General features: G+C 36.2%; 1 protein-coding gene across 7 annotated transcripts; it reads left to right on the top strand.

Annotated features, from left to right (window-relative positions):
• The first annotated feature begins 261 nt into the window (after positions 1 to 261).
• On the top strand, positions 262 to 27,143 carry LOC149950963 (deoxyribodipyrimidine photo-lyase-like). 7 transcript variants are annotated; one of them, XM_090167944.1, is made up of 8 exons: positions 262 to 427; positions 2,223 to 2,511; positions 3,104 to 3,432; positions 4,310 to 4,468; positions 4,524 to 4,728; positions 5,951 to 6,225; positions 15,446 to 15,605; positions 26,767 to 27,143. In XM_090167944.1, exons 1-8 carry the CDS (start codon positions 410 to 412, stop codon positions 26,910 to 26,912), a joined length of 1,581 nt encoding a protein of 526 aa, XP_090024070.1. In that variant the 5' UTR covers positions 262 to 409; the 3' UTR covers positions 26,913 to 27,143. The 7 variants fall into 7 exon arrangements, with proteins under 7 accessions (XP_090024070.1, XP_090024072.1, XP_090024073.1 ...); XM_090167946.1 differs by having other exon boundaries at positions 262 to 510; positions 26,767 to 27,142; XM_090167947.1 differs by having other exon boundaries at positions 262 to 926; positions 26,767 to 27,142.
• Positions 27,144 to 27,323: the final 180 nt, after the last annotated feature.

Here is a 27,323-nt window from a genome sequence, read left to right as displayed (position 1 = left end):
AATTATAAATAGACTAAAGAACAAAACCGAAGTCAGATGATTTTAATCCTTGGTCCGAAAGCGCGGTACGCGTGATCGAAGTTGGCTGTGGTAATACTTTCAAAACTGAAATCAGTGCTGCCAATGTTTGAGGAGCAAAAATTTCACAGTCCATTTTCAAAATTTTCGCCCAAACGTTTTTAGCCACGTCCATAGAAATGTTATTTCTTTGTGAAATATCTTCGAAATCAATCAATTGGAAGTTGGCCGCAGCTGACCTTGAAAAGGCTTGAAGCCTTGAATACACTATGCTTCGGTGTGAGGGAAAGAAATAAGTTACTAGCTAACTCTTTTCTCGTAGTTATAACAATTTACTACAATACATTAAATTAGATACGCTAACGCCAATCTATTCGAACTGTTATAGTTAATGATCATACATTATAAGGTTAAAATTTTAATTCACTCAAGCAGAAGTAAATAAATTAGAGTAAACCCAAGTTACACTCAAGCTAAAGTAAATGAATTGAAGTAAACACAATCTAATTTAAGTAGGGTATACTTTGCCTTCATCCGCTCTTAAAGGGATCAAGCATTGGCTTTAATGCCAAAAGCCAATGCTTGAAAAAACATCAGAGTAGTAAAAAATCACAGGAGAAAAATTTGCTCCCTCCTAAACTTTGTTGAGGAGGACAAATGGAGGAATATGTGAAAAGTTTGGCTGGTCCATTGCACCATTTGCTGTTAATGACAAATATTGAAAATTAAGTCTAGATTGACAATGATGGATGATTGTTGCTCTCGGCATTTATGTGGAACCCTTTATAAAAATAACAAGAAATCCAGAGACAGAGATGCATGGAGGACATTTCCTAGTACACAATGATACAGTCTGCTGCATAATGATATGACTATAAGGGATAATACAGAAAGTGAAAACTTTTAAGGTTATTTTTTAATTCATTTGGTTATTTATTGAAAATTTAAATTTTCGCTGTAGAATTAGTACAAAAATGAGTATGAAATAAGAAATATATGAGTCAAATTTAAAAAAAAAACAATTATATGAAATAAATACACTGATTAATTTTTAGAACAAGTTTAACAATTCTAAAAACCAAGTAAGCTCATAGTAAATCATACCCTGAATATATCTGGAAAAGCTTTTTGTTATTATTTTTCTTCATACTTCAAAATTTACCGATTTCAAAATTATGTTTTTGCACGCGACAATACCTTTACATTATGAATGAGGTATAGCAGGCTTATTTACTTGCTTTTATACCCTAACAAGGCGGCATATTTTCACGTGCAAAATGAATTTTAAAATCCACCAATTGTGACTTCATGCATAGAAAGCAAATTCTTATTTTAAGGTTTCTACCAGCTAAGTGAAGAAAACATGCATTCTCCATCATTCTATCCAGATTTTATATTTGATATTTTTCACTTACCAGCACAACACCCCATCAAAATTATCACATTTTTCAGTTATCTCTCAAACCCAACTAAGTTGTTGTTTCTCATCATGCCAGGTTTGTGAATCCCATTAAATGACAATAGGAGTGTATGCAGACAGGTCGGGTGTGTATTTTTACTGGGTTTTTCATGTTGCGTGTGGGCATTCGTTACTTTGTGGTATGTGGGCCTCTTTTATTTTCCTCAAGTATTAAAAAAATGGTGCTCTACCCCTTGTGGTGTATTAACCAATAAGCTGAATAGAGTAATATCGGCGTGACGTATGGCGACTTCACCCATGCTTTTTCCTATAGAGAAAAAACTGCCCTCAAAATGGCAACCATTGCCCAAATCTACAGAGTGATAGTACTCTTATAGGCTTAAGCCTAAGGACCCAGAACGAACCAAAAAGTAGAGGGGCCCAAGATGAGGCAGATATAACAAGATCAAGTTCATTAAAAAGGCTCTAGGCAGTTTTTAATCCACCACTGTCCACCCCCTAAATTTCTATTTTATACACCTTTATAAAATACTATGCAGTTTTAAAGAAATTAAAACTTTACCCAAAACATTTTGGTACGATTTTGAGGCTCCCTTACAAATTTCTAAGGCCAGGGGCTAGGTGGCGTTGCCCCTGTAGTGTATACAAAATGCTCTCAGGTTGTTTCATCATATTTCAAGGAGAATGCTATTGCAACTGAAACTGAGAACTTCCCAAGTATTTAAGAGGATATTATACTTTTAGCACTTTGGTTTATATTTCTTTCCTTGTTTCATTCCAACAGTTTTTATTTCAAAGATATCAAATCTCGGCATCGCAAATGGCCAAACGATCCCTTTTCTTTAAGCAACAAAATACCAAGAAACTCAAAAGTCAAGAAGTGTCGTTAAATGATTGTGAAAAAGATGACAATTTCATCCCTGAAATTAGTAAAAGGCGTGTGCAATTTTGTTCTTCAATCAAAGATTTCAAATTTAATAAAAAGAGGGTGCGAATAATATCAAAAAATGAAGATGTGGCAGTTGATTGTAAAGCGGTTTTGTATTGGATGTCAAGAGATCAAAGAGTACAAGGTTTGTATTTAATGTCATAAATGCAGTGTAAATAGATTGTGGGATAACAACTAACTTGTTTGATAGATACATTTACTGAATACATTATTGTATGCTCCAACCAAATTATTATTATTATTATTATTATTATTATGTATGATTCGTACATTTCCCATAGAAAAAAGTTAAGTGTTAGAATAATAAATTTTTTAAATAACATTTTTGGACTTAATCATCTTAATTTTTATTATGAATATAATAATCATTTAATTAATACTTCTAAAACAGCTCGACTAAAATTTTGGTCTGACTTATATTTGTTAAGTACTTGTTATTTGGTTTTCTTCTCAATTTAATTTGTTCCAAAAAATATTTTATTCATTTCATAATTACTTCATCAAAGTACATTATTTCAATTAAATCAAAATTTTTTTTTAAATTTGGAAAGTAATTTTTGAGAGGAGCAAATACTTGGCACCCCCATAACAGCTTTAAATAAAGAGAATATAATTTTAAAATTTCGGACCCCTTAAACACAGTGGTCACCACTTTTGCCTAAGTTACTATTCTTTGGGTAAAGTACTTTTTGTGAATTGTTTTCAATATTTTACAGATAACTGGGCTCTTCTTTACGCACAGAGATTAGCTTTAAAAGTGGGCTGTCCTTTGGTTGTTTGTTTCTGTCTTGTACCAAAGTTTCTAGATGCCACAATTCGACATTACTCTTTTATGTTAAAAGGCCTGCAAGAAGTTGAATCAGAATGTGATAAACTAAACATAAATTTTCATTTATTATTTGGTTATGCAAAGGATATACTCCCTAAATTTGTTCAAAAGAACAAAATTGGTGGAGTGGTAACTGATTTTGCACCACTTCGAGTTCCACGACAGTGGGTTGAAGACGTAAAGAATAATCTTCCAGATGACGTTGCGTTTTGTCAAGTAAGCTGTGTGGATTTTAATTTCTATGCCAACTTCATATATTTTCCGACAACTGAAAAAATTAAAAAGCCACAACGAGATAGGGGATGTGGGGTGGCAGAGTGGTTAGCACTTTCGCCTCGCAGCAAGAGGAGCCGGGTTCGATCCCAACTTGTGGCACTGGGTGAAAACTTGGAACTACTCCTGCGTTGAGTTTGCAAGTTCTCTCCCCACTGGTTTAACGGGTTTTCTCCAGAGTTCTTCAGTTTCCCCTTCCATAAAAACTTGTAGAGGTTAACGGTAATAGTTAGTGTAGGGAGCTTTTGGCTCGCGTGGCATGTAGGGCTTGCTACCACCCTCCTACGCATTGTAACCCGGCCACCTGTTTAAAGGCATAATAAGGTGGTACCTTGGGTATTAGCCTAAAAAAAAGTCCGAAAAACTACAGAAATGAAATGAAGTGCGAGGCTGTGACAAATGCAAAATCTTAGACCAACAGTCACTCTTCATAGAATAATTTATCATGGATGAGAAAACTTTATGGATATCAAACTTTATTTGCTGTATTGATAAAAAAAATGTCAAATTTTATACTGCTGTTTTAACCGCCAAGTTTTTAACAGTTTGTAACATTTTCACTCTTTATCACAAATATTGAATTCATTAGTAATTGTCTTTCCAACCAAGTGACACAGAATGTCGTTTGATTTACATTTTTAATCATAATTAAAATTAATTTAAGTTTAACAAAATCAGAGTTTATGAAAGGGGCATGGTTGGGATGGGGGATTAAAATGGTAAATGAGAACTTCCAATAAAGGGATATGGCAGGATAAGCATTCCTAGGTTGAGGTATGAATTTATAGTAATTACAAATAAGACCACTTTCGTATTACAGGTTGACAGTCATAATGTAGTACCATGTTGGATTGCATCTGATAAGTTAGAGTATGGAGCCAGAACAATCCGAAGGAAAATTATGGATAAGCTTCCAGAATTTTTAACAGAGTTTCCACCAGTTATAAAACATCCATACAATGCTTGCGGTGAATTGAAGGTATGAAATTTATATTTTCCATCCCATAAATGGTAATTTGTTAAAAATTTTGTAGCCGGAAAAAATCATTTGGAAAAATGCATTTGCTTCATTAGAAGTTGACAAAAGTGTAGTTGAAGTGGAGTGGGCTAAACCAGGAACTTCAGAAGGCTTGAAACAACTTGATAGTTTTATAAGTAAAAGGCTTAAAGGATTCTCCGAATTGCGTAATGATCCAACAAAGGATAATCTCAGCAATCTTTCTCCATGGATTCATTTTGGTTAGATTACAATTTTTTTTTAATTTATATTTTACCAGTGGCGTAGCCAGAAATCCTTCAAGGCCGGGGTTCAAACTATAAAATACCCGAGAGGGGCCGAGAAGGTGTTAAATTTTAGTACTGAAACCTCCAATTGTCTATGCCACTGTATATGTTCACTGTCCCTATCTGAACTGTCCTTAATGGGGTACTGGATCCCCAGGTGCGATCCATACTCGACATTCTATAACCTTTCGGGGAGGGTAGTTTGCAGTGTAAGAATAAGTCTCTCTAGTCATCAGCTATGCGAGGGTGGGTTCTGGGCAGCCCATGGTGTAGCCTTTAGTTCGGCCATGATGAGAGCGTTTGTTTGCTATATGTGAGGCACTCATGTTGGCTGTCTCACTGGCCGAACGTTGTTTAGCAAAGTTCACTTTGCTACCAGCCTGATTAGAAATTCTTGAAAATTATTACTGATGTCAATTCATCAGCATGTTATTCTTTGCAAGGGGAGAAACCGAATTGGGTGAATTTTTTAAATAAGATTTAAATAAAGTAAAGGCAATGTGATTAATTAAAAATACCACAGTGAAATTGTTTTAATGTTTATTAAAACCTGTGGTCATCACCTAGCTTTTTGAATGTTTGCAATTGGTGGTGTACAAATATAGCAACAATTAAGGCTAGCTTCCACTGAAGAGACCCTTTTTGCATTAAATGTTTATCTTCTTAAGAACTAAGATGTTTGATATTAGGTTGATGCTTTTCGCTTGTTCTGAGATTTTGGGGTAAGGTGTAAGAAGAATAATCTATGACATTATTATATTCCGATTCTGTGGTGGCGAATAATTTGAGTTGGGGTAAAAATGTTTTACGATTTTATCAGTTTACTCTCTTTACACCACCTTTTCAGAAGGAGTGAAAAGAGTAGCCCTAGAACAGACGAATAGTTTATGGTGTAGAGTAATTATCAGCTCTGGAACAAGGGAATAGGTCATTTTAAGGTTAAAAGAGTACAACTTTAGTCCGAAAACAGTATTCACCTATTAAAATTTAAATTAGGTTAATAGTTCTCCATAGCTGCTATCTTGTAGTCTACCCATTTTCATAGTTTCAATTAATATCACAAACTTTATTAATCGTAATTAAAACTGAATTGAGGATCTTTTTAGCATTACTTTTCAAAAGGGCCCAAGAGTTATTTGGGGTTTTTATCTCAAATTGTTTTGTTATATTATTTCAGGTCAGATTGCAGTTCAGCGTTGCATTCTGATGGTTCAAGATCATAAGAGTAAAAGTTCTAAATCTGTTGAAGCATATATTGAAGAAGCTGTTGTGAGAAGGGAACTGGCTGACAATTTTTGTTATTACTGCCCTAATTATGACAATATAAAAGGTGCTTGGTCATGGGCTCAGACAACTCTTAAGGAACATACTAAGGACAAAAGAGAGTATTTGTATTCGCGGGATTCTTTTGAAAAAGCGAAGACCCATGATCCTTTGTGGAATGCTGCTCAAGTATGTATCAATCAATAACTTTCATATTCCAGTTGCAGTGCATGAAGTGTTTAAAATTTCCCACCACCCACTGCACTTTCTAACTTATCATAGAGCAATTTGAAATTTAAGTTGGTTCACTTTGTTGGTTATACAATACTAAATGGACAATATCCTTTCGAACTGAATGCTATAGATCACAGGAAAAATCTCTTAGAAACAGACTCAATTGGCTGGCTGGCATAAACATAGAAAAAACGATGGAAAATAGAAATCAACCAGCGAGTAATAAAGGAAAAGCAAATGAATGACTCCACAGAAATTATCAAACTAAAGTTAGAGGCCTTAAAACAGTGGCGGCTTAAGAAGGCTGGGTCCCCCGGGGCGGCGGCAGTGTTTTGTGACACCCCCCAGGACCGTGCAGAAGTTTTCACGGGTCCATCTTCTTAAAGTTTAATCGTTCTGATTTGCACCCCCCCCCCCCTCGAGCTTCTCCGATGGCACCCCCTGCTGCCCTGGTACCCGGGGCGGACCCCCCCCCTTAGGCCGCCACTGCATTACAATAGCTTATCTTAATATCAGTAGCTTAAAACCGAAAGTCAACGAAGTGGAAGTCATACTACAGAGGTACAAAATGGATATATTTGGAATCTCTGAAACTTGGTTAGACCCTGAACATCCAGACATCATTTTAAGAATACCATGATACTCCCTAATTAGAGAAGAAAAGAATAATAAATTAAGACGAGGACTGGTAATATATTACAGAAACGAAATTCCTCTGAATGTTGTGAATGTCCCAAATAAAAATACAAAAAATCTAGATATGGAAACTATATGGACTGTGTTGAAATATAAGAGTTCAAGTGCGTTAATAATTGGATTTATATATATCCCCCCAATATACTTTGATCAAAATTACATGAATGAAATAAAATATCAACTTAATAGTGTAACAAATAAACAGAATACAGAAATTATATTAATGGGCGACACAAATTGTAATATAATGGCACAACCGATTGCAACCAAAACAAAGCCCTTACTGAACACTTTAATGGACTTTAAACAAGTATTTAAAAACCCTACCATAGTAACAACTGGCAGTGAAACCCTCTTAGACCATGCCTATGTGAATTCTCCAGATAGGATACTAGATGTCAATGTATTTCATACGGGAATCTCTGACCATAGCGTAATAAGCCTAATAAGGAGGAAATCGTGTCCCAAAATTAAGAAAACAAGAAAAGATGGTCCGAAATTATAGTAAAATGAAAATTGAAGACTTCGTCATTACAATACAGAATGAGCTTAAAGAAAGAGGAAAAAGTATGACATCCGAATAAGGGAATCACAATGCTCCAACAGGTGATTACTAAAAACTTGAACTATCACGCACCGTATCAAAGAAAACACGTCCCTCTTAAAAGCACCCCCATGGCTGGCCTCACAGGTGAAGCATGAAATGCACCTTAGAGATAAATACAAAACTAAAGCAAGGACTGGAAGTAATCAACAATACCGTCTACATTACGAAGAACATAATAAAAGTCAACGTAATAAAGTAACGGATCTAATTAAGAAAGCTAAAAACTAATATTTCAAATCAGAACTAACAGATAATAAAACCTCAAAACAGCTATGGAACTCAATAAAATCCTATATAAAATCAGGGAAAACAGACAATTACAAGTATAACTCACAATGGTAGGCTGTATGAAAGCCTACAAAAATAGCGGAATGCTTTAATGAAATTAATGACCACTTTCTGAGTGTAGCGGACAAACTCATTTCAAACCTTCAAATACCACAAAATAAATCAGCAGAAACTAGCAATCAAGTAAATCAAGTAAATTGGGATTAAGCAGTTTTAAATAGCTTTACGCAAGTAACGGAAGATCAAATATTCAAACTATTGAAAAAAATCAGGTTAATAAGGCTTCCGGACATGACGACATATCTCCAAAAATCATATATAATTTGGCAGCAATAATCTCAGACTGTTGCTAAAATAATTAATCTCTTTTACAATGGGAGTCTTCCCTCAAACCTGGAAAACTGGCAAAATTATCCCGGCCTACAAAGAAGGACCTAAGGATAACTATAGACCGCTTACAGTCCTGGCCAGCCTCTCTGTGATCTGTGAAAAGGTGGCTAATAATGATATCTCCCAACACCTAGAACAAAATAATGCCTTATATATCGGTTAGTCAGGCTTTAGGCCGGGCCATTCAACTACTACTTCAATCTTCAATCTATATGAAACAATTATATCGAACTTGGATAAAGGAAAATACGTCATAGTTACCTTCATAGATTTATCTAAAGCTTTCGATACCGTGCAACATGATATTTTACTCGAGACAATTAAAGAAGTTAGTATGCAAGAGAAAGCTCTGGATTGGCTTGCTTCGTACCTGGAAGAACGATGGCAAATAGTATCTTATAATGGACATCAATCAATTTCACAGTTGGTGGCAAAAATTTGGTACACAGACACGTTTTTTATTTTATATATATTTTATTTCCGAAATATTTAAGTGGTTTTCAGTGCAGTAGAACCAATGAAAAAAGTAAACCGTCTTTTTGTGTGCTTAAGGCGTTGGGGAATGCAAAGTTGCAGCAGCTTCTAAAAAAGCCAAAAAGAGGTTTTTCCCTTGATTTTTTGCCCTACTCATGAACATGACTGTTGCCAAATAACCCGGAATAAAGCGCTTCCTCCTGCCGGCTGAGGGAATTGCTCTTTTAGCATGTGCCCAAAGGCCTTCAATGCGGTTCGTATGGACCCCGGTTTGAGGATCTTTGAAGTGCAGTGAATGATTAACTTTAAAATGGGTGAAATCGGGGTCAGCATCAAGGGCATCATAACTTCTCCAGAAGTCAGTATGTATGGTGGTGCCAGGCTTGACCCATGCCTGAATGATAGGGATTAATGTGACCGCATTCCTCTTGGCAACAGGAACCATAAAAAAAGCTTTACTGGTCCTGTCAACCCCCCCAAAAACCCATTGCCCTTCAACTCGTTGGCCGCGATGAAACTTTCGTTTACCGAATTTGGACTCATCGAGTTCAACGACAGTTCCTTCACCGCCAATTCGTTCGCTAGTCATAATAGCTGCATCGAAAGCAACGTCTCTACATTTTCTAAACCAATCTGAAACAGTAGATTTAGCGACATGCAGCTCGTGGGCTGCGAAAGTTTGCAGAATATTGTAAATGAAAAAGTACACAATCAGCAAAATATCCCTTATCAAGAGAGGAGAATTGCTAAACCAAGAATCTTTGCCAATTGAAAGTTTAGTGTTGCACCTCATCTTTTTCTTTCTTTTCTTCGATTCGATGACCCTACCACACCTCCATGTAAAACCATCTAAGGCACTTGTATCTGGGTATAATTTCATGTCCTTTTTGCATTTATTGCAATCGAAGCCCTTGCCTATGAGGTTATAAGTTTGAAGCCATTCAATCATTTCTTCTTTGTTTTTGGATAACCTGTCGATTTCAAACATGTCGAATAGTTCTCCTTCGTCAATACCACTATTCGAATCTGATGAAACGGTTACCTCGCTTGCTTGAGAAGGAAATTCTTCTTCATGTTCTGACATTTCACTGCCACTACCAGCCAAATTAACGGTTCCCTTAAAACCTGAAGGGCCCGCTTGTTCTTCTAATGAAGACATCCTAATAATTCGCTCTTTATGACGAATTAAAATATCTTAAAAATAGCAGAACACGTGCGACAACACCGTTTAAAACCAAATGAATGGAACATAGAATAAATGGCACTGCCTCAGAACACACGACGACGAATATCAAGCGTTCCCATTATTGGCGCCTGACGGCGCCGCGCACTCACTTCGCTCGAGCGCTGGGGGCGCGCGGCGCCACCCCAACCCCATACTAAAAAAGCGATGGGCCGTCTATAACGCGACCGAGAGGACAGTACCTAGCCAAACGCACCTAGTATCGTCCAACTGTCAGGTGTTCTACGTTATCTAAAAATTCGAAATCAGGAATTTTTAGTAAACATCCATTGAAAAATCTAAATTTTTAAAGTTAAATATCTCCGCGAATATAAATTTGCGCCGCATAATTCTTGCACCCAAATATTCCTCATCGCCCAAGGTATCAAATAAATATAACACTTCGTCGAAAATCTCGTGTGTCTGTGTACCTTACTTCACCCCAATTGGATGGGTAACGAGTATGCTCATGACAACGCTATTACCACTACTAATGAAATCTTAAACGTTGATATTAAAAATATGGAGGATATCGAAAATTTGACTAATATGCTAACTATAAAACAACTATGTCTCAACAGGAAAAAGACGAGGTTCATGATCTTCTCGCCAAATAGTGTGGGGGATTAATGGCAATTAGTAAATAATCTAGACATCTTGAAATGAATTATAATTAAGTTTAATGAAGATCAAAAGTTAGCATATCAAAATATACGTATCTCCAAGAGACATAGAAGAAAAAGAGTCTGCCTCTTGAGCTCTTGAAAACTTCCAACTTCACCAACCTCCCTCTTACGCCCTATACTAGCGAGCCAATCATATTGTTAGAATTCAAATCTTTTTTTGGGGAAAAAATAGTATCGCGACACTAGCGACCCTATTAGTAATTCGGCCGAATTCGCGAAACTTCGTCTGCTTTAGTCAACAAGTTTCCAAACATAGGCTTATTACGTTATAATCGTTTTTTATTATATTTTTACGTGAAATAAATTTTAAAATGTCGGGAAAGAAAAGTAGGGTGAAGTTGACCAATAAGTCAACGCAGTACAATGCTTTTGCAAAGCTTAAAGATGTTCGTTAAATTGGTGTTCAGTGCCTTAAGTTATACTGAGAACTCATATTTTCTAACATTTCTTTTAGGCATCCGTTATCTCTCATGCAATTTATTTCCTGTTTTCTTAATCCAGTTTCATCAGTTGTAAAGAAATCATCCTTCTCACAATCTTTGACTCTTTTAATTTAAACTTGAATCTGGACTCTTTTGTAAATAAGTGTAAGCTTAAAAGATAATCCCAATAAAGCCATTTTATTATTATTATTATTATTATTATTATTATTAAAGGGGCATCGCTGATTGACCATATTTATGTGAATGTACCCGATAGGATCAGTCAACTACTGTCATTCCAAATAGTATATCTGATCATGATATATTATGTCTGGTTAGGAAAAAGATTTTCCCAAAAATAAAAAAGTTTTAAAAAATGTGAGAAATTTTAGAAAAATGGAAACTAAGGCTTTCATAAATGCAATTCAGTTAAAACTTTATGATAACGAAGAGATATCAAACGTTAATGAAAGTGTGGCAAAGCTGGAAACTGTAATTACAGAACAATTGAATATTCACGCGCCAATTCAGAAAAGACACGCCCCTGAAAAACATACCCCGTGGATGGCAACTAACATAAATCAACAAATACATATTCAAGAAAAGATAAAAACAAAAAGTAAAAACGCAGCTACGGGTCATTAGAAAGCGGAGAAATCTGGTTACGAATTTAATCCAAAAGGCTAAAAATAACTACTTTAAAGATAACTTGAGGAAGGTAAAAGGCACCAAACATTTCTGGAGAATTCTTAAGCCACACTTGAAATCAGAAAATAAAAAGATAATCAATAAAATATTACATGACAATAATTTATCATCGGACCCTCAAGATATAGTAAATTTGTAAGGCCTTTGCTGTACTTTGCATAGGATATTGTAAATGTCGTCTGCAAAGTCAATGCAGACACTTTAGCAGACTAATGTTGTCTGCTAAACGTAACAGACAATATAGCAGACGAATTTCGTCTGCAAACCAAAACTAAAACTTTACTTGTTGTGTCATGTTATTTTGAGAGAGATATGTATATTTTGACATTCTAACTTTTGCTCTTCATTAAATTTAATTATATTTCATTTAAAGATGTCTAGATTATTTACTAATTGCCATTAATCCCCCACAATTGGTAGCAGAGCGTGGTTAGATCATTTAGAGAAAGTAATTAGAATGTTTAGTTTGAATTGGCAATTAGTGTAGGGACCTAGGCTTAGCTGAGTGTATAATAGAACCAGACAATAGAAATAGATTGAAGAAAGAATTATTTGCAATATTTACAAAAGATGGATAAACAGAATATAACTATAGGAACATCTTTTTCATTTAATAAGTTAAATGATGAAAATTATGTGAACTGGAAGTTCAACATGAAAATGGCCTTGTTAGATTTTGGTCTTTGGGGGATTATTGATGAAACAGATGAAGACCCTGGGGAAGAGGCTGATGCTAAAGTTAAAGAAAGATATGAAACTAGAAAACAAAGACCATTGTCAAAATTGTCATTGGGTGTTGATGAACAACACAAGAACTTAGTGTCACAGTATGATACGGCTGTGGAGGTTTGGACTGCACTTCAAGAGTTACATGAGCCAAAGTCAAGGGCTCGGATAGCATCCTTACGTAATGCATTTCTAAGTTTGAAATATTATCCACCTGAGAGTATGTCTGGATTTTTAGGGAGAGTTAGTGCTGCGGCTGAACAATTAGAATTAGCTGGTCGAACTTTAGCCCCAGATGAGATAGCATACCAGATGATTTGTAGACTACCAGAACAGTATGAGAACACCATTCAAAGAACATATCAACTAGATGATGCAGAATTTACTCCATATAGACAACTAATAGGAAGTTTATTGTACCTGTCGCTGCGTACAAGACCAGACATTGCGTTTGTTGTAACAAGTTTAGCTAGTTATTCTTCGAATCCTGGGCAGAAACATTGGAATTATTTACTGCAAGTCCTACAATACGTGTGCCAAACTTGTGATTATGGTCTACATTATAATGGACTGAATGGGATAAATCTAAATGTGTTTTCTGATGCCTCTTGGGGATCAGATTTGGATGATCGCAAATCAACAACTGGATTTGTGATTAATTTAGGTGACAATCCTGTATGCTGGAGATCAGTGAAACAGAAGAACATTGCACTATCATCAATGGAATCCAAATACATTGCATTAGCTGAAACATCGAAGGAAGTTGTATGGCTGACCAACATTGTTGAAGAACTATTTGAATTTGTGAAATTAGATAAGAAATGTAAATTACCGATTATTTACTGTGATAACCAGGCGGCAATACAATTTTCTTTGAATAACATAGAAAATAATAGATCAAAGCATGTTCAGATTAAATATCATTTTGTTAGAGAGTGTATCGACAACCGTATTTTTGAAATTAGACAAGTGAATACGAATAACAATATTGCTGACATTTTTACTAAGTTTCTGCCTAAAAGAAAATTTCAAGAATTTTGTGCTATGTTAAAATTGACATATTAACTAGAGTAAATTAGGGATTGGGAATTTACATAAATAATTTTTGTATATTGGCTTTACCTATGTCAAAGTAAGGGGGAGTTTGTAAGGCCTTTGCTGTACTTTGCATAGGATATTGTAAATGTCGTCTGCAAAGTCAATGCAGACACTTTAGCAGACTAATGTTGTCTGCTAAACATAACAGACAATATAGCAGACGAATTTCGTCTGCAAACCAAAACTAAAACTTTACTTGTTGTGTCATTTTCTTTTGAGAGAGATATGTATATTTTGACATTCTAACTTTTGGTCTTCATTAAATTTAATTATATTTCGTTTAAAGATGTCTAGATTATTTACTAATTGCCATTAATCCCCCACAAAATTACATGAACGATTATTTTATTGGAATGGCGGAACAACTACTGTCTACCATGAATTATAATGATGGATGTAATAGAGCAGGCTTAAATAGTTTTACTGAAATAACAGAAGACAAGACGATGTTTTTAAAGCATTAAAACGAATAAAGCTACAGGAATGGATGGCCTATCATTTAGAAAAAGGACGATATGTAACCATAACTGTTATAGATCTCTCAAAAGCATTTGATACAGTTCAACACAATCTCTTATTAGAAACACTGAAAAATGCCGGTATTGATGGGAAAGTACTATCGTGGCTTCGGTCGTATCTGAGTGACAGAACACAAATAGTCATGTATAATGGGTTCTCATCAAAACCAATGAATGTAAAGCATGGAGTACCACAAGGCAGTGTCATGGGCCCTTTATTATTTAATGCATATACAGCTGACCTACACAAATCACTTGAAAACTCCCTGGCAAATGAATATGCGGATGATGACGCAATATTAGGAGTGGACAAAAATCTTTAGGTTGCAATAAAGAATATGGAAAAAGACCTAAATAATATAAGCATTAAACTCCTTACAAAAGGACTTTGTTTAAATAAATCTAAGACAAATTTCATAATTTTTAGTCCAAATAGAGAAATGAAAAAATTGCATCAGAAATTGAAACCATCTGCCAGGGTACTATCAAGAGAACAAGCTCATTCAAATATCTGGGTCTCTGGATTGATGAGAATTTAACATAAGCCCCACATATTGACTACACTGTAAAGAAAATTAAGACCAGACTATGGTTATTAAGACCACTACAAAACTCACTATCCACTGACACTCTTAAAATGTTATTTAAAGTACTAATTAAACTTATACTAGATTACGGAAATATATTCTACCAAACCACCAAAAAATCCACAAAAAATAGATTACAAAGCCTATTTAAAATGATAGTAAAACTTATTGCAAAAAATCCAAAATATTCTTCCTTGTCAGAAGCTATCGAAATAGCGAATGTAACAAATTTGCAACAAAATTACGAATTAAACTTTAAAGTTAGGCAAGAAAAAGCCCCGCCGTATATTTTGAAGTGGTATAAAGCAAAACATATTAATGATTCTGGACCAGCCACTCGGGGTCAAAGAAATAATTTCCATGTAGAAAAAATTGGAAAATTTGGTGAAAAAAGTGTAAAGAGAAATTCAGCTACTATGTGGAATAAGATGAACGATGAACTAAAAAGTATAAATTCATACAAAGACTTTTAAAATAAAATAAATGTTTTAATATGTAAAAACCAGGAAGTGCTCAATTGAGCAATAATTTTGAATGATAATTTTGTTCGCACCCCTAAATTAAGTTTTAAATTAATGGACGGTGGACCCTTTTGTAAACAAGTGTAAAACTTAAAAGGTGTTCTAATAAAAAGCATATTATTATTATTATTATTATTAAGTCATTCTTTTTTCTACTACCACTATTAAACCAAGCACTCTATTAAATGTTTGATTTTGTTATTTCCAAATTAAGTCAGATATTTCTATTTAGTTACAGATGGTTCATGAAGGAAAGATGCATGGATTTTTGAGAATGTATTGGGCAAAGAAAATACTTGAATGGACGAAATCTCCTGAAGAAGCTTTGTCAGTTGCAATTTATTTGAATGATAAGTATGAATTGGATGGACGAGATCCAAATGGATATGTTGGTAAGAATTTTTGAATAAATCTGAATTTAGCTTGATGCGTGAAATAAAGCCACCCATTTCAAATTTATAAACAAGGAAATACCACTTTTACTAAGAACTTACGGCTTACATGTATTAGCATAATTATAGAAACAACTTAATTACTGTGGGAAAACCATTGTTTATCATGACCCTTATAAATTGCTTAGAGTCGTCTGCTTAAGACGTGTGTTTTTAGTGCTCTGCCGTTTTCTAAAGTATATTTTATGTTTTCTTAAGTTTTTTTTGAGAATGATTTTATTTCCTATTATAATCTAACAATGGAAAGTGCTATAAGTATGACGGAAAATACCTATTTATTTATTCAAACCCAAAACTCAAATCATAGTAAAGCCAAAATATCTTATCGTGGTGCAGTACTTAAGAATGCGCTACCACTGGAACTATAAAGTATAAATATCAAAGACTTAAAATTGTTTAAGAGTCATTCCAGGTCAAATCAACAAGGTTTCAAGTCACAGATTTTGATGAAATTTGGTTAATTGGTGTAGTTTAGTATAAAACGATCCCACGTAAAGTAATTTTGTCTTGAAATTTTTTTTATGGGTGTTATGGTAATTTTATTATGGAACTTAAAAGTATTTTTCCTTACGAAGTTTTTATGATATTTTAATTGTTGGCACTCGAATTGCACTTCAAAAAATATTTAATTATAAAAATCTGTGAACTATATACATAGTGAAATAAAATAAGTTTAGCTTCAGTTTCTACGCTACAATTTTAATCTCGCTTCGACAATTTTCGTAGCATTAATCGATTCTTCAGTTGGAAGTTTCCATAACCTCCCAGTAGTAGTAGTAGGATTTACTATTGAGGGAAAAACAGCAAGTGAAAATCTTCATGGCTGGGATAGCGCAAGGAGGAGGCTGGTCCATGAGGATGGAGAAAGCACAAGTTCAGTTCTTCATACAAATCAATCTTTTCTATCACACACACTAACCACCATTTGTTCTCGCGCTTCACAGAAGCGAATCCACGAATAGTTCGACAGTTTCTTCCGCAATAAAAATGGTTGAAAAATTATTTGAAGACAATATTCTGGCATTTAATGTAGTTGGTGATGAAGGAATAAACGAATGGAAAGAGCGTACTGATTTGATACGAAATGCGGTTGCATATAGGAGTTTTAAATGGGTTTCCATTTTGTAAACTTCTTCCAGTGTAGCCTGGTCCAAGATCCAGTGGATCGCATCTTGAACAAGAAATGTGTAATTTTCAGAGAAATCACCAATTACGAGAACCTTATTAAGGACTAGATTAGCTTTTCTCCATTGCAAATACTTTGATTGTTCCTTTGCAATAAAATCGTGCGTCAATAGTTCCTCTAAATTTTCAATTCGTCTATAAAGTCGGTAGATGGTTTTTGAACAACCTCAAGCGTGCTCCGATCAACATTTACCCACTGTCGATAGGTGATTGTGTCAATATTTTCATCTTCAAGTACATTTTCGATGAAATCTTTGAGAACCTCAAAATTAGGGCATTGATGACACGCTTGAGGTGGTTCTAAAACCATCTCCTGACTTTGTAGAGGAACTATTGACACACAATTATATTGCAAAGGAACGATCAAAGTATTTGCAATGGAGAAAAGCTAATCTAGTCCTTAATGAGGTTCTCATAATTGGTGATTTCTCTGAAAATTACACATTTCTTGTTCAAGATGCGATTCAGGCGATCTGTTGTGTGGATTGTCTTGACGATAAATAACGGTGGTCAAAATAGTCATGAAAACGTTAGGTTTAATAAAAATGTTTAAATTATATTTACAATACAAACAAGGGCAATGTAAGAGACTATTATAAGTAACAAACATTACAGAGCGCGGCGAACATCGTTGGTGATGGTAGTAGTCTGCAGCGGTTTATATACCCGTAATCGGCGACTGCAACGCGTAACAAAAATGTAAACAATCTATGCTCAGAAGTAAAGGAGCTGTGTGTTAGTATGACAAAGTTAATATAGTAGGTTTTTCCAACACTCTTCCTCTTGGGCATACCGAGTAATATATTAATTACCCACGTGGAACAATTGTCGAAAGTGGCGCGGTTCAGAACTTTCGTACAAATGTCCGAAAGGTTGTTCCGTGACTGTACATATTCCAATTTAAAAAGATCGTTACTCAAGGCATCACGAACGAAGTGAAATCGAAAGTTGATGTGTTTCGATAGCTGGTTTTCGACGTGGTTCCTTGCAAAGTAGATGGCTGATTGACTGTCGCTGTTAATTGTCGGCTGACCGAACGTTACCCCAAACACCGTCAGTTCCATGAGGATAGGTAGATACCATAACAGTTCTTTCGTTGCTTCTGACAGAGCAACGTACTCTGCCTCCATAGTCAATAGAGAAACTGATTGTTGTCTGACTGACCGCCATGCTATTGGAGATGCACCAATGCAAACAACGTATCCACTGACGGACTTCCTAGTATCTCGGTCCGAAGCCCAGTCACTCACGAAATATAGTTAAATGGGGTTTCTCTACTGGTTTATATAATAAATCAATAAATAAATGCTTTATTAGGGATAACCTATTAAGTCAAAAGACTTATTTACAAGAGGATCCACACATTAAATAATTACATTAAAATACTTAAAGATACAGAAGATACATAATGTCAAATACTAAGTGTAGAAAGTCATAGGCCAAGTTCTGTTAAGTGTTGAGTTATAAGCTTTTTAAATATTAATATTAGTTCTGAGATAAAGGTGGGGTGGCGGAGTGGTTAGCACTTTTGCCTTGCAGCAAGAGGAGCCGGGTTCGATCCCAGCTTGTGGCACTGGGTGAAAACTCGGAACAACTCCTGCGTTGAGTTTGCAAGTTCTCTCCCCACTGGTTTAAGGGGTTTTCCCCCGAGCTCTTCGGATTCCCCTTCCACAAAAACTTGTTGAGGTTAACGGCAATAGTTAGTATAGGGAGCTGTTGGCTCGCAGGGCTTGCCACCACCCTCCTATGCATTGTAACCCGGCCACCTGAATTAAAGGCTTTAAAAGTCGCAAGATGACTTAGGCCTAAGGTGTTGCCTTGGGTATTAGCCTAGCTGATTATTATTATTATTATTATTATTATTATTCCAGAGGCAATTTCCGTTGAATTTGGTACTGAGTTCCCTATACCTAGAACTACAGGTTTCAACTATGAAGTCGTTTTTCTTACTCCTAGTTGTAGATTGTGCGGGGGGGACCTTTCGTAGCTGTTGTCAACAGGTAAAGGGGCCAATTGCACCAGACGACACCAGTGGACATAGCCGGGATTGCTATTGTACTGTGACAGTGCTGTCACTGAATAAAGAATGACGGTCTTGTTCGTTGCGCAGTAAATAAGACGCTACCAATCAATGTGCGGTAGGGGTAAGATTTCATTCGCTGGACCTCCTTGTTTTAAGATATTATGGAATGATTAAACTACTAAATAAATCGAAATAATTTATTAGTTGGTTACTGACTATGTACAAAGCTTAATGACATGTTACACCAATGATGGCTGGCTCTAGACTGACTAGAAAAACACTACCTGCAGGTTTGCCAGACCTGAGACTATTATTACACCTAATCTCAACTCCTCTATTATGTACATAACTTTAACTACATCCTGATTATGGAAAAGTTCACTAACAACACTCTCCCAAATGCTAGTAAATTAACACAATTAGTAAAATTATTTTTACACAATACTTTGGTAAATATGTTGGCAACATTATTTTTGGATTGTACATACTTTAGAGTAAAGAGTCCTTCTATTAATTTTTCTCGAACGAAATGACATCTAATATCAATATGTTTAGATTTCTGGTTCTCTACACTATTTTGACTATAATAGATTGCCGATTGATTTTCACAATACACAATGCGGTTCAATAGATGAGGTTCAAAATCTTTAAGTTCTTTCATTATCTGTGTGATCCATATAAGTTCTTTCACAGCTTCAGAGAGGGCAACATACTCGGCCTCCATAGTTGAGAGTGACACCGATTTTTGTTTCACTTACCTCCAGGCCACAGGACAGGATCCGATAAATAAAACGTACCCGCTGGTAGATCGTCTTGTATCTCTATCTAAGCTCCAGTCGGAATCGAAATACATTATTATAGCTGGGTCTTGTTGTTGACGTTGATACGTCAGTCCGTAGTTCGCTGTGATAAGAACATGTCGCGTTAGTTGTCTGACTCGATTCCAATGAACTATACCGGGATTATTATTAAATTGCGATAAAGCGATGACTGTAAACAGTACATCCGGCCTTGTTCTTTGGGCGAGAAACAAAAGACAGCCTATTAGAGCTTGATATGTCAACCTCTCCCGGATTCTTTGGACAATTGTCTTTTGTTAATATGATGTTTGGACTCATCGGGAGGCTTACTGGTTTGAGCCTTTATACTGAATCGTACTGCCACTTGCTTGATATACTGTGTTTGTTTAAGTTTTAAACTAAAATCTTCTTGGGTTTCAAACTCAATTCCTAGTAATTTTCTGATTGGACCTAGGCATTTCACTTCATACATTTTGGCGATTTTATCTTTTATCTCATATAAAATGTCAGTGTTCTTGGCAATGATCGGTATATCATCTACGTACACCAGTATTATCAAACTAAAGTTGACCACAGGCGAGAATGAGTCATCATAATCAATTTGATTGTAGCCTTGGGCGACTAGACGTGCTCTGTAACGTATAATTCTCTCTTCGCTGTCCTTCTTTACGGCATCCTACAATCTTCTTATCATCAGGTTGTGGTACAGTCTCCATGACTTGTCGATTAATTAAGGTTTGATACTCATCTTCCATGGCCTCCTGGCCATTTATCTTTCTCCGGGGAAGAGATAGCTTCATCATAAGTGCTTGGAATAATAATATCAGCACATAGAGCTTCAGGTGTCTCTTCCATTTGCGGTAGTGATGCGATATGTGTAGATGTGTGGTTCTTCTTAGAAAAATCAAATATTGCAATGTCATGAGTTAAACTCTTATCTTGTAAATAATTGTAATGTTACGGTAGGCTAAATTGAGATACACAAATTGGTTCAACAGTTAAACTCATAATTTATTTCGTAACATAAAAGTATAGTAAAAATAACTGCACTGAAGTAACGGAGTGAGCTAGAGAGTGATCATAATAATTCGGTACGGCTATATATATATATATAATATTGTTATTTATTTATGGTTGTTGACAATCTAATGAACTGCTGAACTAATAAGATGAATTGAACTGGTTTACGTAACATGACGTCAGCAGCTTTGACGTCATAACACAACTGAATTGAAATGTGTTCGTTTAATTTTTAATCTCACTCACGATGTAATGTTGGAAGCGATAACAGCTAATTTATTTAACTAATAAATTACACCTTGTTTTTTTACTTGGATTTACTTTATTAACGCGTTAAGAAAGTAACATGTGGTAGCAGAGCGTGGTTTCTTTCTATGGCCAAGTAACAAGTGCCGGGAATTACGTGGAGACAGGCCAAGGCCCAAGGTGAAGAGTGAGTCGGCGATTACAATATTTTACAAAGACCTTGGATTACGGCATTACGCAAGTGATTAGGCCTAACACAATGGCAGACAGTGTGTCGTCTATGATTATGGGACACATGATTGTTTTGAAGTCGGATAATTTTGCCGATTGGAGGTACGTTATGGAAAACATACTGAAAAGTAAAAACCTTTGGGAGATAGTAATGGATACGGAGAAGCCCCCCACAGGTATGGGCAGTGAATTAACCGCTAGAGAGGCCGAGGCCCTACGTGCTTATACTTTACGGAAAACACAATCTTTTTCTCTACTTGCATTAAGTATTAGTGAGAGTTTAAGAAGCATTACTACAGAAGCTATTACCCCTGCGGGGTTATGGAATATAATATGTGATACATTTGAACCTAAATCTCGTGCCCGAGTCACTGCATTGTTAAATGAATTTTATGGATTAACATTTAAAGAGGGTTAATCTATGCCGGCGTTTATAGGAAGGGTATACCAGATTAAACAGAAATTGGAAAATGCGGGTACAACTATTGAAGAAAAGCATATATCGAACAAGTTAATAGGAACTTTACCCCCGTCGTACGACGCTCTAGCTTCCCAAATATATCAACTAAGCGACGCAGACTTTAAACCTGAACCAATTAAACAAATGCTAATAGCAGAATATGGTAGACAACTTCAAAAAGAGCTTGACAAGGAACAGGGATCTGGAGCTTTAGTAGCCCATACTACGCATACTGCGCTTAGTACAAATCATATTTCAAGGGTTCAGTCACATGATAATCATACTAAATCTTTTTCTGGTACATGCTTCAATTGTGGTCGTACTGGACATAACTCAGTGGATTGTAGACAGGGTCCATCGAGGTCGAGGAAGAGCAAGTTATGGAATGAAGAGGAGATCACAAGGTCCACAACGAGGAGCATATTTTGTAGTGGCACATTGTACAACAGCTTTGACCAAGGAATGGATTATAGATAGCGCTGCTACACGTCATTTCTGTAATGAGAGAAGTTGGTTCCACACGTTTACAGACTTTGAATCTAAAGCTACAGTTGGCGAAGGGCAGTCTTCAGTTTAAGGACGTGGGAATATATGGATTCAAGTAAATACAAAGGGGAATAATTATTTTTATCTTAAAGACGTTCTCTACACTCCGAGGATGGGGAGGAATTTGATGTCATCACGACTAATGGATGAAGCGGGATATAAGGCGTCGATCCAAGATAAAAAGTACACCTCATTTTTCCCTAATGGAAGTTTGGCTTTTGAATCGCCTCTATCAGCAGATCATTTTTACACCCTGGATGCTCGAGTATTACCGAACGGCCCAGATGATGATTGTGAAGCTTATCCAGTTAACAGTGGATCATGTAACACTATTACTCTTTGGCATTACCGCATGGGTCATCTTCATGAAGCGAGTCTACGATACAAGGCATCACATGTCATGCTACGTGGATTAGACTCTCCAAGGTGAACTGGGTCATTGCGTAACTTGTGAGTTGGCCAAAAGTACGAAACAACCCCATAAACCATTAGCAGAAATTAGTAGTACCGACATATTGGAGTTAATCCACTCAGATGTTTGGGGACCGGCTCAAGTTGATTCTGTTGGTGGAGCACGTTATTTCATTACCTTTGTGGATGATAAAAGTCGGTATTTATATACTTACACGATGACCAAGAAGAGTGAAGCCATTAGTTGTTTTAAACGTAAGCAAATCAGGAACCTCAGGACTGATAATGGTCTAGAATATTGTTCAACCGAGTTCTCTGAGTATTGTAAGCTGGAGGGGATCAAGCATCAACGAACGAATGTTTATTCACCAAAAATGAATGGGGTGGCGGAACGCATCAACCGTACCTTGTTAAATATGGTGCGTTCATTTATGGAAGACGGTCATTTGCCATCTGTTTTATGGGCGGAGTTGGTTGTTACTGCATCGTACCTGAAGAATCACTCAAAACACGCCACACTCGATGATATGGTCCCATTGGAAATGTGGAGAGGACGTAAACCAAGCGCATTACACCTGAGGCGTATTGGCAGCTTGTCGTTCGTGCATATCCCGGCTCAGTGTCGTCAGAAACTTGATAGGAGAGCTAAATTGGGTGTTTTAGTGGGTTACGCAATGAATACGAAGGGACACCGAATTTGGTACCCGGAGGAAAACACGGTAATTGAGACCATGCATGTCACATTTGACGAAGAGAAACGAGGAATCAACCATATTCAGCCTCTGAGGCCAAGAGAGGAAAAATCTCTCATGGATTGGATTATGGATATTCCCGATATTAGAGACGTAGTGGAATGTGACGACCAAACAGATCAAGTGGTCTGTCAATCACCTTTGCCCACTATTCCAACAGATATCCCTGCAACTACCATTCCACCTGTAGTGCCTCAATTACCAGCTGGTTTCCGACGAGAGGTTGTGGTAAGACAGGGTGGAAATTCTAGAGGTCAAGCTGACATATATTACTTCGATCCTACGGGACTACGTTTAAGATCTAAACCTGAGGTGGTGAAATATATGGAAGACCATCAGTTAATATGCGATATTACGGCGTTCGATTTTTCAAAGAAGTCGTTGGTTTCGTCTTTGATGTCAACCATAGATACGGACCCTGATGAGGAAGAGTATGCGGCCTATTGCGCAGAGATTGTCATTCCCAAAACATATCAAGAGGCGATCACTTCTAAACAGAAAGAACAATGGCAAGCAGCCATGCAAGATGAAGTGGACACTTTCAAGGAAAGGGAAGTTGCAGTTGTTGTGGAAACCCCCACTAACAAGAAGATAGTCGGTTGCCGTTGGGTTTTTGCAGTAAAGAGAGATGGTAAAGGCCAGGTTATTCGGTACAGGGCTAGACTGGTCGCCCAGGGTTGGAATCAGACAGAAGGTATTGACTATGATAATGCATTCTCTCCTGTGGTGAACTTTAGCCTTATAAGGTTTTTCATTGCACTATTTGTTATTACTTTTGGCTGGGTTCATCATCATATTGACGTGAAAAATGCGTATCTATATGGCACACTGGAGGAGGAGGTGTACATGAAATTTATCCCTGGTTTTGAAATCCCTGGTCCATCCAAATGTCTAAAGCTCCTAAAATCATTATACGGCCTACCCCAGAGTGGTCGCCGATGGCATATGGAGTTCGATTGCAGTTTCGGAGAGTTGGGGTTCAAGAAGCTGGCCGGGACAAATTGCATCTATTACTTACCATTTCGAGCAGTGGTATTAGTCTATGTCGATGATTTGGTTGTTTTGGCCAGAGATAAGGACACAACTGATGAGGTTTACAATATCCTGGCAACCAGATATCAACTGAAAAACCTTGGTCCCATAAGGAAATTACTTGGAGTGGAGTTCGATTTTCGCACAGACGGTTCATTACGGATCCATCAGGAAAATTATATTGTAGAAATGGCCAAGAAATATCAATTATCATCAGTACCAGTGCGATTACCTCTGAATCCATTGGTTATACTCACTAGGAATGATTGCCCAACTGCCTTAGATGAACAACAAAGGATGGAACAATATCCATATAGATCACTAATTGGAGCATTGTTATTTATAGCTCAGAGAACGAGGCCTGATGTACTTTTCTCAGTAGTGGCTTTATCTCAATTCAGCTCAAATCCGGCGTTCAGTCATTGGATTCATCTACGTAATTTGGCTTCATACGTATCTACAACTTGTAACGTGGGACTCATTTATCGTAATGAGATCAAACCCCAAATAACGATATACAGTGACAGTGATTGGGGCGCGGATAAAGACACGCGTTGCTCTCACAGTGGCTATATGGTACTACTGGGAAACTCATTGGTGTCATGGAGATCAATTCGTCAACATTCGGTTTCTTTATCCTCCATGGAGGCCGAGTATTACGCTCTTTCCGAGGCAACAAAGGAACTTTTATGGTTTCTACCTATTATCGACGAACTCAAATCTTTCACTACTATGTTTCAACTTCCACATATTTCATGTGACAATCAATCTACCATTTTATGCGAGAAATAGTGTTGAAAACCAAAGGTCTAAACATATAGATTTGCGATTTCACTTCGTTAAAGATAACTTAGATAAAGGTCTGTTTGTGTTAAAATATATAGAATCGCGTCGTAATCTCGCAGACATATTAACAAAAATATTAACTAAAGATAACTTCCATAATATTTTACGGTTATTGAATTTGGGTTAAAGACATTTAATTAATTTGTTTTGTTATTGTTTGTCAAAATGGAGGAGTGTTATTTATTTATGGTTGTTGACAATCTAATGAACTGCTGAACTAATAAGATGAATTGAACTGGTTTACGTAACATGACGTCAGCAGCTTTGACGTCATAACACAACTGAATTGAAATGTGTTCGTTTAATTTTTAATCTCACTCATGATGTAATGTTGGAAGCGATAACAGCTAATTTATTTAACTAATAAATTACACCTTGTTTTTTTACTTGGATTTACTTTATTAACGCGTTTAGAAAGTAACAAATATCAAGGTCACTTAAACCGACACAATAGACAAAATATTATTTTACATTCTTTATCAGAACCGTGATAACACATCCTCCCCGACTTTTATAATTACATCTTCAAAGTTAAGTTCATAGGTTCAAACGTTTCGGTGAAACAACAACTCCGCCGGATCTAGTGGTTATCGGTGTAGACTTCTGTTGAACTGGACTTGACCTCAACTAACCAAATGACTCATTTGTTAGTGTCGGCGTATCTGCATCGTTCCAGTCCATATCAGGTATGGTAGTCTGAACGGATTTTGGACCAGGTATGTCCATAGTCGGTGACTGGTAGTAGCACGGATCAATGACAGGTTCTGGTAGTGGAATGAGGTGATAGCGGTTGCGTTGTAGCAACCACGTAAAATCTCGGGCGCTCAGCTCTCCGGATTACTCGTCCATCGACTCGTTTTGTCCCGAATCCACATCCGATCACCGTTCTTCAAATCTGGCAGGTCACGAACGCCATGGCGTCTATCGTAGTTGGTTTTCTGGGCCAATTTAGACTGCGCTTGTTTAATTACAAGCTCTCGTGGTGGTATAGCTGGAAGTAGACTGGATGGAACGGTTGTACGTAGTCGTCTGTTCAAAAAATTTCTAGACAAAATTACTTTACGTGGGATCGTTTATGCTAAACTACACCAGTTAACCAAATTTCATCGAAATCTGTGACTTTGACATGGAATGACTCTTAAATTGAAGTGTTTAGATTACCTAAAGACTGGAAATTTTTAGACAAATTTTAAACTTTTCTATTTCTTCTGTTTTAACTTAAATTTAGAGGGCCAATATGTAAACTAGCCTCTGGCTAATTGTTGATATCCTCAATAAAAAATTTTATTATTAATATACCTTGTTCGGCTTCAGTGGTGGTTTGCTAGAAATTACCTAGTCTGAATTTAATTTAATAACTACAATTACTAGAAATTTGCTATTGGTTGGCCCCAAATTCTCATTGCTACAGAAATAAATTCATCTAAATTTATAAGAACAGTCGTTTAATTATAAAATTTAAGTTCTTTGAATCCATTTTATTTGAAATCTAACAAAACTAACTATTTAGATTCATATCTGGGATAATTCATAATTATTTGTTTCACAGGATGCATGTGGTCCATTTGCGGGATACATGATCAAGGTTGGGCTGAACGAGCTGTGTTTGGCAAAATTCGCTACATGAATTTTAAAGGTTGTCAAAGAAAGTTCAGTGTCGATACCTTTATAAATAAATACAAAAAATACAAGTGACTTTCACTAAAGTTGGGACCAGTGGTATTGCTTACACTGCCATTATTGATTTAAGTATTATTTTAATGCATTTAGGGTTTAAAATTTTGAAAAATGTAAGTACAAATTTGTTCGCTCATTAACATACTCTGAGGTAGAGTAATTGTTTCAGAAAGATCAAAATTGATTTATCATCCTTCTAGAATTCTGAGAGCTATCACAAAACTTCAGTATGACTTATCTAACAAAGTTTTGTCTATTTTACTGAGTGTTCCAAAATTACTGTTCTTGCAAGTTGCATTATCTCATTTTTTAACTGTGTATTGTTAATAAAAAACATTTTAATAAACGTTTCATTTTCGTATTTAGAATATTTATCTCAATATTCACTGACAAGCAACAAATTCTCGCACATTCATTTTTCTTAGAATT

Source organism: Leiobunum rupestre, chromosome 3, assembly GCF_980474605.1.
Source record: "Leiobunum rupestre chromosome 3, qqLeiRupe1.1.hap1, whole genome shotgun sequence".
Classification (NCBI taxonomy): Eukaryota; Metazoa; Arthropoda; class Arachnida; order Opiliones; family Sclerosomatidae; genus Leiobunum; species Leiobunum rupestre.
The sequence above is the reverse complement of the archived record's forward strand: the minus strand, read 5'-3'. Positions and strand labels throughout refer to the sequence as shown.

Bases quoted from the DNA above. Each gene is read 5' to 3' on its own strand.
- LOC149950963 (XM_090167943.1), top strand. From the start codon at position 2,123: ATGCTATTGCAACTGAAACTGAGAACTTCCCAA. The intron at 4,469-4,523 runs GTATGAAATTTA...AAAATTTTGTAG, and splicing joins ATGCTTGCGGTGAATTGAAG to CCGGAAAAAATCATTTGGAA. The intron at 6,226-15,445 runs GTATGTATCAAT...ATTTCTATTTAG, and splicing joins CTTTGTGGAATGCTGCTCAA to TTACAGATGGTTCATGAAGG.